We start from the raw sequence: 16,487 nt of genomic DNA on the forward strand, positions 1-16,487 counted from the left end.
TAGATATATAGATATATAGATATATGGATATATGGATATATGGATATATGGATATATAGATATATAGATTTATAGATTTATAGATTTATAGATTTATAGATTTATAGATTTATAGAAAAGGCTAAGTGTCCGTCCATCCGACCAGTAGCTATGATGCTCACTGACCACCAGGGGCAGATGCTCAATGCAGGAGCTGTCATGACGTGCACTGGCCATATTTTAAAAAATGGCAGCACGGACCTGGCACTGACAAATCAACACTTGGCTTCTCCCGAGTGGGACAGGCCCCACCACAAGCCCAGAGTGACACCCCACCAAATTGCAGCCAACGCTGCCAACACCCCATGGCACAAAATGCAGCTCACAGCCCAGTCAAGCCCAGAAACAGTTGCTGTGGGCACCGGGTAATGATGTCATGTAGCAACGCCAGGCTTCCTCTCCCTAGCGACCGGCCTCCTTGGAGTTTCTTCAGCCCTGGAACCCAACTTGCTTTATAGCCAGGTGCAAACATTTTACAGTTTAACCAGGCATCTGTGAAGCGTTTTCCCGTGCCTCATCTCATGTGATCCTCACAGAAGTCCTGGAGTGGGTAGATAGGAGACTTGGTAGAGTCCTATTTTTTTTTCCATTAGCAAGACACGAATAGCAACATTAAAATATTTCTTCTAATTAATTTCCTTCAATGTGCACAAATCCATGCACTGGAATGTTAGTATTAAACTAACAACCAAATTCCTAAGCTCTTTTGTAGAGGAAAAGAGCACTCTGGAACTAAAGTTCTAACTGCAGGTCTAGCAGGAGCTTCATGAATAAGGTTGGACAAGCCATTTTCTAAGCATCTGTAAAATGAAGTAATCAGGTTGATCGTGTTACAAGAGCTTTTCCATACTAGTAGTCTACCCCATTTTAAACTCAACATATTGACAATTTCCAAATGCATTCAAGGCAGGCAAGAGAATATCCTGAGGTAAGAATAAGCCAAGCCTCCCCCTAATGCTTTCAACCTTTGTTTATAGATTTCAACATTAAAAACCATTTGAAGTTTGATCTCACCACCACCACCTTTGGACAGGGCCTTTCATGTGTCACTCTCAGTATCTTAGCACCAAGGCAGTTCTATCCTGACTAAGCTCTAAAGAATCCTGGAAGACTTTTTACATATGTAATATATACCTGTAATATATACATAGGTAATATATATATTATGGGGATGGGCAGCCCATGTGGACTTTATTGGTCCCTAGAAACTTTTTCCTACACAGCTATCACCCATCTAAATGAAAGAGCCATAGCTCATATGCTCTAGTTCTCTGAGTAAATAAGGCTGTGCATGGATAAAACAAAAGGGCTGCTAGGGAGAGGGCAACATACAAAAGGTAGTTATTATTACTGTTACGGGTCTCATCATACTTATTCAAGGACTATAAATCAATGAATAAAAAGTACATGTGAACAGACTAACAGGACAGGTTAGTCCTAAAGACAGTTATACCTTCAGGCCAACCGTCAATGGATCCAACAAGTGTGTCTAATTCAACTGTGCACTTACAGACCCAGCAAAGCCTGAAAAAATTCATGACCACAATTGCCTGTGTAAACTCAAAAAAAGGTGCTTCTGAGGGAGCATAAACTCCTCTCTCTATCCCTATGATTTTCATAGGCCCTTTTCTCATATTAACAAGATTGTGTATATTACCTACAGGACCCCTAAAGCCTTTACACTCTGTCCTTTGTGGACATGTGCTTAGGGACCCAAAACTTGTCCAAGGACCAGTTGGATAGAAAAGGAAATTAACATGCTTTTGATCAGCATCATGAATTATATCATTAAACCAACCCAGGGTATGAATGATGGCAGATCCATAAGAGAATTAAAATCGCCGAAATCATCCTCATAGCTGAGAAGGGCCACAAAGGACTCGATTGTAAGGTTAGAAATTACATTTTCACGTTCCCATCTGGAGGCATGTTTGTTTCTTGCTGTGTAAGTTTGCTCCTCAGTTCTTCAATGGTCCGTTTTGAAAGGGTGAGACTGACTAAAACACATGCTTCTGTCTTAGGACTTAAAAAAAAAAAAAAATCACCGAAAACAATGTAGGCTATAAATGTCTGTGCCCACAGCCAAGATAAAAAATGCAAAGTCCGGGCCACCTTGCCTTTAATTTTCTAACTGCGGTTTTGTAAGGCTGCGTCATGCTTCCCAGTTCAAACATGCTTTGGCTCTTTATTATTCATGGACCTTTTTCTCAGTCAGTGGTGTTGAATAATAAAACAGCCCAGGATCAAATGGGCCAATTCTCCACGCCTGACACCAACTGCTACTGTTCGCTGGGCTCTGCCAAGCGTTGCCTCTGATAATGAGTGGGATTTGGTTAAACAGTAAATTAATGAATAATGAAATATCCAGGTTGATCAGTTAGAGAGCACGCTTGCTTTGCCCTGGGCTAAACGCTCGGGGCAGAAATTACTCTCAAACGGCACTTGCCTGGCTGCTGGTCTGGATAACTATTTTACAGCCTATTGCTTGACAGAATGCTGGGGTGGGGGAATCAGTGGGGGAGAGGCAAAGAAGAAGGACAGAGTTATTAACAGGGGGGAAAAAGAGAGAAAGAATAACCTAGTTATCACCTTGTAGGTTTCTAAACCGCATATGTAAGAACAAAGTCACAAATATGATCTAGTGCAGTCAGAATTCCAAAATTCCCAACACATGTTTAGCATCAAGGAGAAACGATGAATGAAAACAGTCTTCTGCCTGTGCCTATACACATAGGGGATTATATGTAGAAAAATTCACCTGCAAACTTATGTTTCTGTATAGACCTGAGAATGATGACAGGCAGGAAGGACATCCAGTGTCCAGTTGACAGGAAAACTCTACCCTCACTTTAAAGTTTCATTCTCTGGCTCTTGGACATACCCTTCTACAAACTGAGAACATTAGACAAGACAGAGGATGGGTTTCCCAAATCATCATTGCAACTGAGATTCCAAGAGACAGATAGACAGTTATAGACAGAGACATAGTTTCACTTTTTCAACTTTAACATCACCCAGGAGTTTTATTTTTTTAAAATATATATATTATTGACTTTTTACAGAGAGGGAGAGGGATAGAGAGCTAGAAACATCGATGAGAGAGAAGCATCGATCAGCCGCCTCCTGCACACCTCCCACCGGGGATGTGCCCGCAACCAAGGTACATGCCCTTGACCGGAGTCGAACCTGGGACTCTTCAGTCCCCAGGCCGACGGTCTATCCAGTGAGCCAAACCGGCTAGGGCCACCCAGGAGTTGTAAATTGTTATGATTCATGCACCCATAGGTGGCTCATTTATGATCAGATGTATGTCCTCTATAAGAAACTAGCCTTGGATCATAAAATATCCACAGCAGAGTGCCATAGGGACAACTTGTACTGAGAAACGTGTTATTGCACTCAACATTTATTTTGGAGATACATGTCTCTAATTGGCTATATCTGTAATATCTTCTTTCAGTACGTTAACCCTTTCAAATGGCATCAAAATTGGTGGGTTTTGCAATTTTACACCCTGGAAAGTGAAACACTTCGATTGATTAACATGTAGTGGGTGTTTATGTTTTGGCGAATTGTTTGGGTTTAGCTTGATTTTAGTTTGTTCTCAGGTGGAAGAGAGAAGAGCCTTACAAAGGAGGGAGAATGTATTCAGACACCTCATTGAACAGTCCTCACAGCTGGAAGTAAATGCAAAGGCTGGAGTGAGGTAGACATTATCTTCTTTTCCTGGTACAGATGTGGCAAATGATAGGATTGAGGAGACGTGTCCACAATCTAAGAAGGAAAGGAGCAATGCGACTTACCTGTAGCCTCAGTGCCCGTAATTGCCGCCCTAGATTCCCCAGACCCTGCAAAGTACCAAGTGGCTGTTCCCTCAGTTTCGTCGTGCAAACACAGCACCGTAGACAAAGTTTGCACCTCTCCACACGGCACCCAGACCCCTCTACCCCAAGAAAAAATAAAAAGCTCTAATTGTCTTTATTACTTTCAGACACTGGCCACGGAACACAGATGTTCACTATTGAGAATTAACGGAAGGGGGAAAGGTCACAGGGACCCAGATCAGCTTGATCCTTCTTTGGATTATTTGGCCCCATTGTCTTGAATGGCCCTGATCTTTGAAGAAGAGAACAATATTTAGATTGAACATAAAAGTAAATGAATCACTCAGGGGTCCCATTTTGTTGGTAGGGCTCCTGACTTCTATACCTCCCCCTCCTAGAAATAGCAAAAAGGGAAGTGTGTGAAACCACACATAAAAAGAGTGAACTGTGCTTCTGCCTCAAACCATGAACATTACCTGTCTTTAGGAATCTCTGGCCAAAATAATTCTATCTTGAAAGCAAAAGCCCTAATATCCAAGAAGTGGGGGGAAAAAATCTTTTCTTGGTCCCTTAACACATGGAACTCTCATGACAAAGTAAATTCATATGAGTAAATGTTTTGATATGGTTGTTGTATTAGTGCAGGTATTGGGGAGTTCCCATATTGTGATATTGTGCGTTTGTTCTGTGTGTGTGTTTGGGGTGTGGGTGTGTGTAAACAACCCCAACTAAAAAAGGTCTCACCTAATTTTCTGGTAGAATCATTTGTCTAGGACAGTGATGGCAAACCTATGACACGTGTGTCAGAGGTGACACGCGAACTCATTTTTTTGGTTGATTTTTCTTTGTTAAATGGCATTTAAATACATAAAATAAATATCAAAAATATAAATCTTTGTTTTACTATGGTTGCAAATATCAAAAAATTTCTATATGTGACACGGCACCAGAGTTAAGTTAGGATTTTTCAAAATGCTGACACGCCGAGCTCAAAAGGTTCACCATCACTGGTCTAGGAGGGTAACATGTACACAAAATTCATCCTGGTCCAAGATTGATACCTTGATCTCCAAGTTAGTGCTGGCACTTTTGAGGGAAAGAGGGTTGCTGGAAGGGGTGGGGGGCGAGGAGATGGAGAGGTTGACTATTGGAGGACTGAGGTTTGGTTTGGTTTTATGGTTGTTTTCTTTGTACTGACTGGGATTTTTCCAACCATGTGGTACAACCCCTCTCTGCCCCTTTCCAAACCTAGAACAGTTTAGCAGTAAAACCCACCGCTGTGTATAAACTATCTAAAATCCTATTTCCTTGGAAACTCGGATTTCGCTGGCACTCATTTTGCCCACTTGAACAGCTCGGGCCCTTCCTGTAATGGGGTGTTTCCCAGCTGCCCACCTCTAATTGCACATCTGGATTCAGAGTTCTCCAGCTAAGGACTCCGTGGTTCACGTGATGAGCGCTAGAACTCATTGGGTCGACCTGGTCCTCCACCTCAGTCTACGAAGTACACCCCGTCTGATGTGGGTCCTAATTTCCACCCCGGAAAGACTTGCATGCCCAGTGCCAGCCAAGCTCCCCTTCCCACATCTCTGTATCCCACTGCTCATGTGCCAGCGCCCGGAGAGACGTTGCACTGCCCTCATCCTTTACTCCAGCCACTCGATAAATGTGCAACTCAGAACATGTGGCTGTAACACAGGGCAGACTCTGACCTCCCCAAAATACCCGACGCACATATGCCCCGACCGTGCCCTCCTCCCGGTTAAATGCGTTGGCTAATGACATCTGACAGCCACACCCTGGCAATGTCTGTTAATATCCCCGTGAGCAGGCACGTCCAGGACGTTACCTGGTGGTCCAGTCACAGATGACTGCCAGAGCTGCCCTCCGTGCGCCTGGGCAGGTCACGCTTTGCTAAGTCCATTGGTTATTCCACTGCTTAAAAAAAAAAAAAAATTAAGGACATTTTTATGCAAAGGCCTCTCCCGGCAGCAGGTGTGACCCCTATTTGGGTTGGGTCGCCTCTCGCCTGAGTTATAGCTCCAGCCCTCGGAAGAGACGAGAAAAGGCAGAGCGCGCAGGGACCAATAGGTTTCGAACAAGTGGGCAAGAAGTTGCGGCCTTGACCTTGCTCGCCTCTGACCAGCGTGGAACGTGCTGAACTTGTGTGACAAACCGGCTCCCACAGTCTGCGTATGAACAGCTTGCCCACGCAGCAGTCCTTTGCAAACTGCGCCTTGACCCCAGGGCGCGCGCCAGAAGCCCGGCGGGGAGGGCGGCTAGCCCCGGCCCGTGCGGGGGCTGGAAATACGCCCCGGGGTGCCCCGGCGCGTGCGTGCGTGCGCGCGCCCGTGGGTGTCCGCGCCTGCGCGCTGCTCGAACCCTGCCCTCAACCCCGGGAACGTGCCTGCACGCGGGCAGCGGCGCCGTGCGCGCGTGCTGGGCGCAGGCGGGGGCGGCGCACGCGTGGTCCGTGCGCTCGCAGACGCTGGCGGGGTGTGCGGGTCCAGGCGCTCCAGCCCCGTCTCCGCATGGCCGTCCCTTTTGGAAACGCGGGAGTGCGCCAGGCGGTGACCTGGGGAGGGGCAAGGAGGGCCGCGAGCTGAGAATGTGCGCCCGGAGAGACGTGGCGCTGACCTCATCCCGAGGCAGCCTGCAGGTTATTTATGAGGTCTGATTTAAAAATAGTGGCTGCCAGGGAAGTGAAAAAGGAGCTCACCCCAAGCTATGAGGGAAGGACGGTTGCAAGAATGCTGTTTATGACGATATAAATCAACGTGGAGCTGGTGATGGGAAATATGGAGAGAGTGAGTTTGGGAGAGAAACAAGGAAACCAAGTCAAGAAGGAAAAATGAGTTTTCCTCCTCTGCCCGGCCCACTCCCGAAATCCCTCCCTTCCCCGGGCGCCCACGGTGCCAGCGGGGAGGCTGGCGAAGGGTGAGCGCGCCCGTCCCCACCAGGGTCTTCCCTAAGTTAAATGAGGCTCGTTAGAGGGCGAGGGAATACATGTAAATAAACAACTTGGAAGATTTATGGGAAGGAGTTCAATTTTATAGGACTGTATTTATAGAGCCAGCGCTGGCTCACTTATAAATAGATTAATGGGAGGCTAAAATTAATGGACTTGTGAGCTGCGCGTTTAATTTCTAAGGCTTCAACATGATAGACAAGCGCCCTGGAAGACCTGGCGCAAGAGGCAGCTTGTGTTGGGGAGTCCAGAGCGCCCTCGAGAAGGGGCAGATCCCATTGGGCCCGCATTTCTCTGGTGGCTCTAAGCTCAGGCCGCCCTGGGTCCCTAGGAAGAGATCTCACGGGGCCCTTATTTGCACATGAAGAAAAAGAACGTGGCCTCATAAAAAAAATAATGGGATCTTCCTCCTCGCATTATTTTTAACCAGGGCCCTTAAGCCCCTAATACCGGCAGGCAGGCCGGCTTTGGGAGAACTGTAAACAGCTTGCCCGCGTGGGCCGCCTCCAGGCAGGCAGGGGCAGCAGCCACACTTCTCCCAGGTCACCTAGGGTCCCCGCGCTGGGTCCACTGCTGCAGCTCTTTCCTCGCCCCCTCTGCAGCCAGATAAGACAGTAACAAAGAGGCTGAGGAGCTCAGACAGGCAGCCCGGGGCCCTTCTGTTAGCCAAGGCTGTCTCCGGCTTTCCGACCCTTTCCTTCCCTTCCCAATTTTTCCTTCCAGGTCTTTCCTCTAGATTTTTGTTGTTGTTGTTGTTGTTCCCCCCACCCCTCTCCCCCCCTTACATTCAGGGACCTCGGGATCTTGGGTTTTACCCAGTAAAGGTGATTGTCACCGATCCTCTCCTTGTCCAGTGGTGATGGGTAGGGGTGAGGGAGGTCTATAATTTACCTGTGGGATAATAGATGGCAGGTCTGTTTCTCCCAAGCTAGAGCTAAACTTTATGTAGAGACATTTGCCATGGGATATGGAAATTACTCACCACCCTCTTTGTGTAATCCCCGTGGTAACCAAACACTCACTCTCCAAAACGCAAATGAAAAGGAAGCTCAATACCGTTGAGCCAGAGACATAGATTTACACCTATATTCTTTCTAGATGAATGGATTGCACGCCTTCTTTATCACACTTCCCTTGGTGTTTTTTTTTTCCTTCCTTCTACTTCCCTTCCTTTGGAGGGGGGTCTTTTCTTTGATTCAATCATGTATAGCTCTAGCCATGATGCACCCCCCTTTTAATTAATAAAGAAGACCTGGAGTGGGGAATCTCACATAAAGTAGATTACATGGCCCCTTCTGTCTTTCCCTATAAGGAAGTCCAACTGGGAATGATTACCTGAAAAACACAAAATTGATACAGGAGGCATTTTATTAAATAACTGAGCACCAACTATATGTGACGTACTCTCATACCCTGAGCTTATCAAGATTTAACTTTGCCTATTTTCCTCAAATGCATATGCATACTGCTTTTTCTGCTTTTAATGATTCGGCAATGTTGATGTTGGAAAGGACCTTAGGAGGCCCACATTTTATAGATAAAGACCTTGAGTTACAAAAAGAAACAGTGACTCCTCCAAACTGTATAACATCTTGGACGACTTTATTTTCCTAGCCTCGGGGAAGACGCCCAAGCCTTGGGATGGAATACAGATTGAGATGTTTGATCACTGCAGCCCATTAGGACTGGGCTGCAGCCCATTAACCCAAATGAGAAAGGCTCTGGCTTCTCTAAGCCTCTGAGCCTAAGGTAGGAACCAACCTCCTAAGACAGCTCCGCCTTTGGTCCTCTGGGTCAAGGGTCTTTTTCCTCATTTGTTTATGGAGGGCCTTGCACTGCTTATGAGGTCAGGGTTGGGCTCAGTCCTGAAGTAAGCCAGTTAGCTCCTCCAGATCCCAGATCCCAGGGTTTTGGGGTGCGGCAGTCCATACCTGGCCCTATGGGCATCTCTCGTGAACCCTCTCCTTCAAGGAACACTGTGCCAGACGCTGTACTACTAGCAGTGAGGAGAGGAGCATCATCTTTTATTTGCACCCAGAGCCCCTGTAGGTGCTGAGACATGTCACTAAATGTACGTATTAGGAAGTTTGACGCCTCATTCTTTAAAAGGGCAAAATAAAGCAAGAGATACCATTAACATGAGCTTTTATTGCAACTTGGTTAGAAATAGGAGAGAAGAGTGTCAGTTTGGAATTTTAAAACACCTCCACTGAAAACAAAAGTGTCAGTTTTTCTGAGAAGCGAAATTTATTGTATTTATGATGTAACAAAGACATTGCCTGTGTTTTGGTGAGGGGAGGACAAAAACCTCTTGGCTAGGGTTGGGGTTTTCTGTCTGTTAATTTCTGAATTAAACAATTTCCATATTCAAGAAACTGAGGATGAAAACACAACAAAAACACAAAGATCTTTTTATTTATGTAAATCAGATCAACACTGGACAATAAACCAATTTCTACCCATTACCATAACAGCTTGTCTATAAAGAACAGAAAAAGTCAGATAGGATTCTATCTAGGGTCAAGCGGGTTTTTTGTGTTTTTTTTTTTTTAACCACCCATTCACAGAGGTATAGATTCACAGATAAATAATCCCAAACTACTTGCTCGCCATATTTACACATTCCCATTAAATTAAGCATAAATAAATATATACAAACTTAACATGGACACCCTCCCGCGCTCTTCTCCTGAAGAGTCACCAGATTGAAGTTATGTGGCAAAAACTATCTTAGTGAATTAGAGACCAACTCAGCAGAGGAGTCAATTTTGACCTTTAAAGAATAGTTCTTGTTCCGCTTTTAAAAAGAAAACAAAACTAATTTTGATATATTTTTTTCTTTTCTTCCCCCTCCCCCATAATTTAACAACATCAGCACAGGAGGGAAAACACTGTGTGGGCTCTTGAGGCAACATCAGACGGTTTAAGGTTATTTCCTTTCCATGTAATGTATTACCCTTCCAGGATATCAGATGTGATGACAAATTCTCTCTAAACACTCCGAGGAGGAACAGGTTGCCATTTTAAGTAAGGCTTTGTACCGGAGAGACCGTGTGTAGGTAAGTTTGGGGTTTCAGGTTTTCCATTCGACCAACGTTTTCTTAGGATATGAAGCAATTGCTCGAGAGAAAGTAGTTTCCGTGGCCAAAGAAAATAAAACAGCCCCCAGTCTCTGAAAAGCCTCTTCGGTTCTTTATGTGGGGGGTGGAGAAAGCTAAGGTTGTGGAGCCAGAGAGGGGGAAAGAAAGTTCAAGATAATTGGGGCAGGGCAGGGGTGGGGTACCTTCCGAGTTTGGGGGAGAAGTTCAAGATCACTTTGAGATGGGAGGCTCACCCAGAACCAGAGCCACTATTTGCGGGGCAGGGGGGAAGTGCCCCCCGAGACTGGAAATTCCTATAGGAAGAGACAGGTGGACGAGAATGGTGGGGGGGAAATCGTTAGAACCTCCAAAGGAACTTGCAAAGTGGAAAGTGAGGGGCCGAGGGCTGCGTCCTGACTGCTCCTTTCTATCTTTAGCGCTTTTGGTTTTGGCCCGAGCATCAGGGAGGGGGCCAGGGCCTGATAAAATTGTCTAGAGAGGGTAGGGTGGGGGGAGAGCTGCAACTCACCTGTTTGGTTTGAAAACAAAACTCAGAAAAGCTCGCTTTAAAAAAAGGCAAACTCTTGAGTTAATCCTGTTTATTGATTTATGGGCCCAAGGAAACCCAATCTTCTAATAACTCAATTATCAGATAAACATAGCGGGCCTGGCTAAGGAAAGCAAGGGGGCGGCGGGGTGGTACACGAAAGAAGTGCAAAAGGGCGAGGGGGCCAGGGCTGTCTCCACCCCGGGTTGGGGGCAGAGGAGACGCGCATCCAGCCCTACTGGGCGGGGCGTGGGAGGAACTTGGGAATGAGGGTGCAGGACCACGCAAGCCTGAGCAGCCAAGTAAGACCATTCCTATTCCATCACCCGCTTCTGGAGCCTGAGGATGGAGTTTTCGTCCTAGCAAAGGTGGGGGAAACTCCGGTTCCCTGGACAGTTCTAGGCCACTCGCCGCCCTGCAGGAGCAGGCGCTCAGGGTGGCCGCTGGGAGCAAAGCGCCTAGGCGGTGCTGAGACCCCTCCCCGCCTGCAGCCCCCAGGACGCCTCCCCATTACCTACTGGAGAGTGGGGCTATCTCGGTCGCCTTAGCCCTTAAGATGAGACCGAGAGCGGGAAGGGCCCAGGCGGCCCGCGGCCCCTCCAGCGGCTGATTCTATGTCCTCAACACGACTGGGCGCGAGTGGCCCACGCGCTCTCAGGACCTGCACAGTAAGAGCAAGGCGCGTCCATCGCGTCTCTCGCACGTCACACGCGTGGGGCGCGTTGCCCTGCAAGGAAAGGAGACGATGGTTTTCAGTGTGGTTTCTCCTGGCCTTTGGCAATAAGAATACATCTAATACCAGCGGCCAGGCCCTCGGACCAAGGCGCAGGCTTCTGAGCTGGGGAGAGATGGAGTGTCTACATGACGCTCCCTAAGGTCTAGTTCCCGGCCTTGGTACTCCTAACACGCTTCTAGGGCTGAGCCCCCCGAAGGAGCTGGCAGTGTCACATTAACCCTTGCTTGGGCCCTCCTGGTGACCTGAAACTAGCTCCCTAACTCCCTCCCCCATAGAAAATGTCTACGCAAAGCTCCCAGCAGCTTCCTAAACCCAGCCTTTCAACCTTCCGAGGCCAAGACCCACCCTGGCGGCAGAACTGAGCGTCCCAGAGGGTCCTAACTGGAAACCCCTTATCTTCAAGGAATGTAGCAAACGTCCTCAAGCCTACTTTGTATAAAGAGGTGTCTGTATGATACTAAATTCAGAGAACTACCTCACCCACCCCTCCCCAGGGGACTTCCCACCGCTTTTGGGAGGGTGGGGACAGTGGGTTCCAGATCTTATTTCCAGATAATGCGCAGATAAAACTCAAGAAAGGAGAGGGGCTGCCAGGAGAGAGAGATCTTAAATGCATGAAACTGTATCCACTGGGCATAGCCCCAGTGCTGTATATCCAGACGGTGAAATTCAAAGCGGAGATACATTTCCTTTCACTCTGCATTATTTTAGCATCATACACCAAAACAAGTGCACGCCTGGGAGAGGGAGAGTGCCTCATTCATAAAGCATCTTGTAAGAAAGCAATTGTTGCTGAAACCTGGGAGCTTGCCCCCACTACTCCCCACGACATTGCCAAAGCTGCTTCTCTGCCCGCTAACATAGCAGTTGCCCAAGAGCCCAAGGAAATAGAACCCATTTTAAAGGCAGGGCAGTACTGTTAAAATAGGGGGCTCCAAGAACCCTTACTCCTCTCCTCTAACAGTCATTTTGCAGTTCAGCCGTTCCACAGAATTCCGCAATGAGGTATCTGTTAGCAACTAGACTCAGAGCTGCTTCCATCTCTTATTGGCCACTTTCTAAATTATTCCCTTTGAGCTTCTTTAAAGAAGTGCCCCTGCAGAATTCTGACACACAGGCTTTGATTAAAAAGGGATCGGATTTTTTTTTTTTCTCTGTACCTTATAGATTGTGTAGGAAGCCCCAGTCCTCTTTGAAGAAGCTCATAAACCATGCGGGCAAAGCTTTGGAAAACAGAAGAGAATGAAATGGTACATACCCCTCCGAAGGAATTACATACTAATCAACGTATTCATATTGTGGTGTGGGTTTGTTTTTTTCTTTTTACTATTATTCTTAAAATTGGTAGATGACACAAATATAACAAATGCAAGATTCTCTGTCTGCCGATGCTGGCAAGGCTGGGAACTAGTAACATTTCTGAAAAGAACTGATGATGAGTCTGAATCAACCTATTGGTCCGGATTTGGCTCAGGGCGGGTACCAGAAGCTGCAGCCACCGCCGCCTGCATCTCCGATGGCCTCCCACCCCGCCCGCCCTCGCCCTCCCTAAGTAGGCAAGCGGCTGGCCCGGAGCCGGCACCGGTGAGTTTGAAACGCGGGGCGGGGCAGGGGGGCCTGAAACACAATGCAAAAGTCCTAACCGTCTCGTTCATCCCGGCAGACTCCCGTGATAGCTCGAGGGAGGGAGGGAGGGCAGAATAGAAAAGGGTAGTTGGGAGAAGGGCGAGGTGAGGGGGGAAGGGCGGGGACTCGCGAGACAGTTTCCTAAAAATATATCAAAAATTAAAAAGTTCGTGCGATTCAGTCAACCAGCTGTCAAAGCACTGACACCAACAGTTTCTCCGATTTTCTTCCAATAAGTTAGCGTTTTCTCATGTTTAGTCTTATGTTTATTTTTCCAAAGGGGGTGGGGGTAAAAACATGGTTTTCTTTTATTATCAGTATGACTAAGCTCGAAAAGAACCGAAGTGGAAAATCCGGACGGTTGTCTCCAAGTGTATCTTGCAATAGACACTGAGAACCGATACTGTTGCTCCGTGGAACGCCTCAAGTTTTAAGTTACTTAGCTGTTCTGTTTTAATTTTGATTGCATATGTATTCTACCTAATATAATTCTTCCAAAGCCAATCCAGTATTTTAAAGCTAAAATTAATTTTTTTCCTGTTTTCCTTTTGTATTTAAAACATTTTTTTTCCTTTTTTTTTAATTTTTCATTTCCTGTGTTTCTCCTCCTTGTCGCCAGTTTTACTACCTGGGCCTTCCCCAGACGTGTGCCTGTTAGTGGCGGTGTTGTTCAAGAACATCTTGTCCATGCCTTTGAGCGCCTCGGTGAGATAGTTCTGCAGGGCCGTGAGCGCCGCGCAAATGGCCGGGGCGCCGAAGCCGTGCGTGATGAGGCTGAAGTGCGTGAGGCAGCTCTGGATCCCCGGCTCCAGGATGGGGCTGGGCCGGCTGTTCCCAATCGGCGTCCGGTCCTGCGCCAACAGATCTGTAAATTCTTTACAAAGTTGCCTGCAAAGGGGTGGGAGAGGAGCAGGAAAAAAAAAAAAAAAAATCACCCTTCGTGTCGTTGTCATTGACATTAGAAAGGAGATGCTCACACAAGCCCAGAGGCGCCCGGTCACCGTAGAGCCAGCCGGGGAGCGAGGCTAATGTGAGCGATTCCGCTCTGTTTCCTTTCCCAGCGCTCGCCCTTCTAGAGCAGCTGGGACTGGAAGGAAAGCGGGGGTGGCGAGAGTGTACACCCCTTGCATCCCACCGCCTATCTTCCCCCCACCCCCTCCCTGCAGCCTCCCCCCCCCCCTTCGTTCCAGGACTGCGTAACTGCTTTGAGAAATCTGCTAGGCTTTAGCGATTGATTTTGAATATTCAGCCATTTTTAGCTCTCACCTGGCTGTTCTTTTAAAAACCCTTCCCCCCTCCTTTTCCCTGCCTCTCCAACCTCTTGGTTATCAGGCTCAAAAAGCCCTGAAAGATTTCAGCCCCTGGGCCACACGCCTGTCCCTGGCACAGAAGCAGATTGCTGGAGCCTTGCATGGCCCAGGGCAAGCAACTGTTTATTGCAGAAGAGAATGCTGATTCCGTTCAAAGCAAAAATCTGTTTACCTGCAGTATTTGGGAAGGGAGGTATTTTTCCAGCCCCCCCCCTTTTTTTCCTTTCAAGTGTGAGTGACTGAAAACCTTTGTACAACACAATTGTCGTCAATATAAAAGGATTCCGACACTGTTTAAATAAATCCTAAAGGTAGATGGTTAAGACACTGGGAGGGGTAGATTTTTATTTGTTGAAGGTTTTTTCTTTTTATTTCCTCAAGGCACCTACAATTTAGAGGAATCTCCCAGCCTTAAAAACCCTGTGGGCCTCACTATAGATTGAGCTTATTTGAAAAATTTTATATATAGGAGGTAGGCAGGAGGATTTTAGCCCAGCAGGTCCCATGGCTTGGCTCTGCTGGCAGTCAGAGGCATGGCGTCCAAAGGCCACAGCCTTTTACCCACTGGCAGGCTCATTCCATCAGCCTCATTCCTCCACCACAGCTAGCCAGAGTGGTGAGAAATGAAAAACGACAGAATTCCAGCCCCAGGCCCTCTTGGGATAACCTGACACCTGGTGACACCTGGCCTGGCCACCAGGTAAGGCAGGCAGGTACCTGGAGGCTAATGGGAGTGACCCTTGGGCGTCCCCTCCCAGATTACCCCCAGGAGGAGTAATGTCGAACCTGGGTGGAGAATACCTCCCCCCCCACCCCCCCTCCCCCCATATGAAAGGTTTTTTTGTTTTAGGGCTGGTGGCTAGAGAACACTAACAGACATCCTCTCTCCACCCCTTTCTTCTGGTTCCTCCATTCAAAATGCACACATACATCCTCACACCAAAGAAGAAACATGTACCAGTTCTGACCTAAATAGGGCCGTTCTTAAACCCGAGGTATCCCAGAAGCATCGTGGGGTTCAAATGAACACCCACTGATTCCAATTCAGGGGGCTTTGGGCTAGGCCCACACACAAAAATATCTTGATACATTAAAGAAAAAAAAAAAGGAAAAAAATATCTTGATAAAGCTCCCAGATGGTTCTGAGACTCACCCCAGATTAAGAAGTGCTGGCCTAAGAGAAGCCACAAGGGGGGGGGGGGGAGTTCCAAGCATTCCTTAGGGAGGTGGCAGAGTGGTTTGTGGAATCCTGTCATCGAATTTATACTTTTCGTTTTACCCCCCCCCCCCCCACCGGCCCCAGGACCTTTACTCCTTTGTAAAGCACACTGGTCACCCACCACCAGACATAAGGCAAGGGGTAGGAGGGCAATTTACTGACAAAGATCTATTCTATTGCTACTGTTAGTATCAGAGGAAACCCTTCTAAAAATAGGGTGGGTGCCAGGTTTTGATCTTTGGAAGAGATGGTTCAAGTCTTTCCTTAAGTTTGTACTCATTACCGAAGTGCCAATAAGGAAATTCTGAACTGGGGAGAACAAATGCTTAAAAGTCAAACATTTTCCATCTTCAAAGCCCAAACCAGGGTCTGTAAGCAATTAAAGTTCTGGGACATTAATATTTTTTGACCCTGCGGAAAGGGGCAATCAAATTCCAATCACGTCTCAAAAACATCTGGACAAATTTGAGCAAATGATTTTTCAGCCTTCCATATATTTCTTTAAATTACGCTGTCAACGGAGCAAGCCGCGTCCTCCAGCGCTAAATAAATGAGCGCGCCGCTTGGGCCGCGCCTGCGAGAGAAACGTGCGCGCGCACGCAGCGCCGCCCACTGCAGGCCTGAGCCGGCCATAAAACACCAACAATATGACACGGAAGCCAAAGACGGGAGTAAATCAAATAAATAGAAAACCCACTGTAAAAGTTCAAATGAGCTCTAGACCTAAATTTAGCCAGAGATTTACTATTTTCCCCTCTGGAGCTGTAGTAAATTTAACGTCTCTGGAAGATGCCAAACAGCAACGTTGGAAAGAGAGTAATTAGAGCTGCGGGTAGAGATGGGCACACGTGGGGGCCACACAGACACCCTGAGTGAGCACACGTGGCTGTGTGGATATGGCAGGGAGGGGTGAAACCCAGGCAGAAATGTGCACATCGGGATCCGGGGAAGAACTGGAACAAGGACCCACGGAGAAGAGATCGGCCTGCTATCCCCAGGGTTGGAGAAGAGAACTCTGAAAAGCCTGCATTCAGAAGCCTAAAGCCACCCTCCCCAGAAACTTGGAAACAGAAGAGACAGAGGCTACCCCAAACCCACAGCCCATAATTAACAGGGGGAGTGGAGAGGGGGAGAGGGG

At 47.4% G+C, this 16,487-nt stretch overlaps 1 protein-coding gene across 8 annotated transcripts in view; it reads right to left on the minus strand.

Annotated features, from left to right (window-relative positions):
- Positions 1–9,055: 9,055 nt before the first annotated feature.
- TFAP2B (transcription factor AP-2 beta) overlaps positions 9,056–16,487 on the minus strand; it is a 29,800-nt gene continuing 22,368 nt past the window's right edge. For 5 of the 8 annotated variants that reach the window (XM_036316857.1, XM_036316855.1, XM_036316858.1 and 2 more), the window contains 3 exons: positions 13,449–13,708; positions 12,355–12,417; positions 9,056–11,185 (listed from right to left, as the gene is read on the minus strand). In XM_036316857.1, the coding sequence (XP_036172750.1) occupies positions 12,356–12,417; positions 13,449–13,708 (322 nt within the window). In that variant the 3' untranslated portion in view covers positions 9,056–11,185; position 12,355. Of the gene's footprint in view, positions 13,709–16,487 lie in introns of all 8 variants that reach the window. The other 3 variants (XM_036316856.1, XM_036316854.1, XR_004968780.1) reach the window with 2 other exon arrangements.

This window comes from Myotis myotis, unplaced genomic scaffold, assembly GCF_014108235.1.
Source record: "Myotis myotis isolate mMyoMyo1 unplaced genomic scaffold, mMyoMyo1.p scaffold_m19_p_7, whole genome shotgun sequence".
Taxonomy (NCBI): domain Eukaryota; kingdom Metazoa; phylum Chordata; class Mammalia; order Chiroptera; family Vespertilionidae; genus Myotis; species Myotis myotis.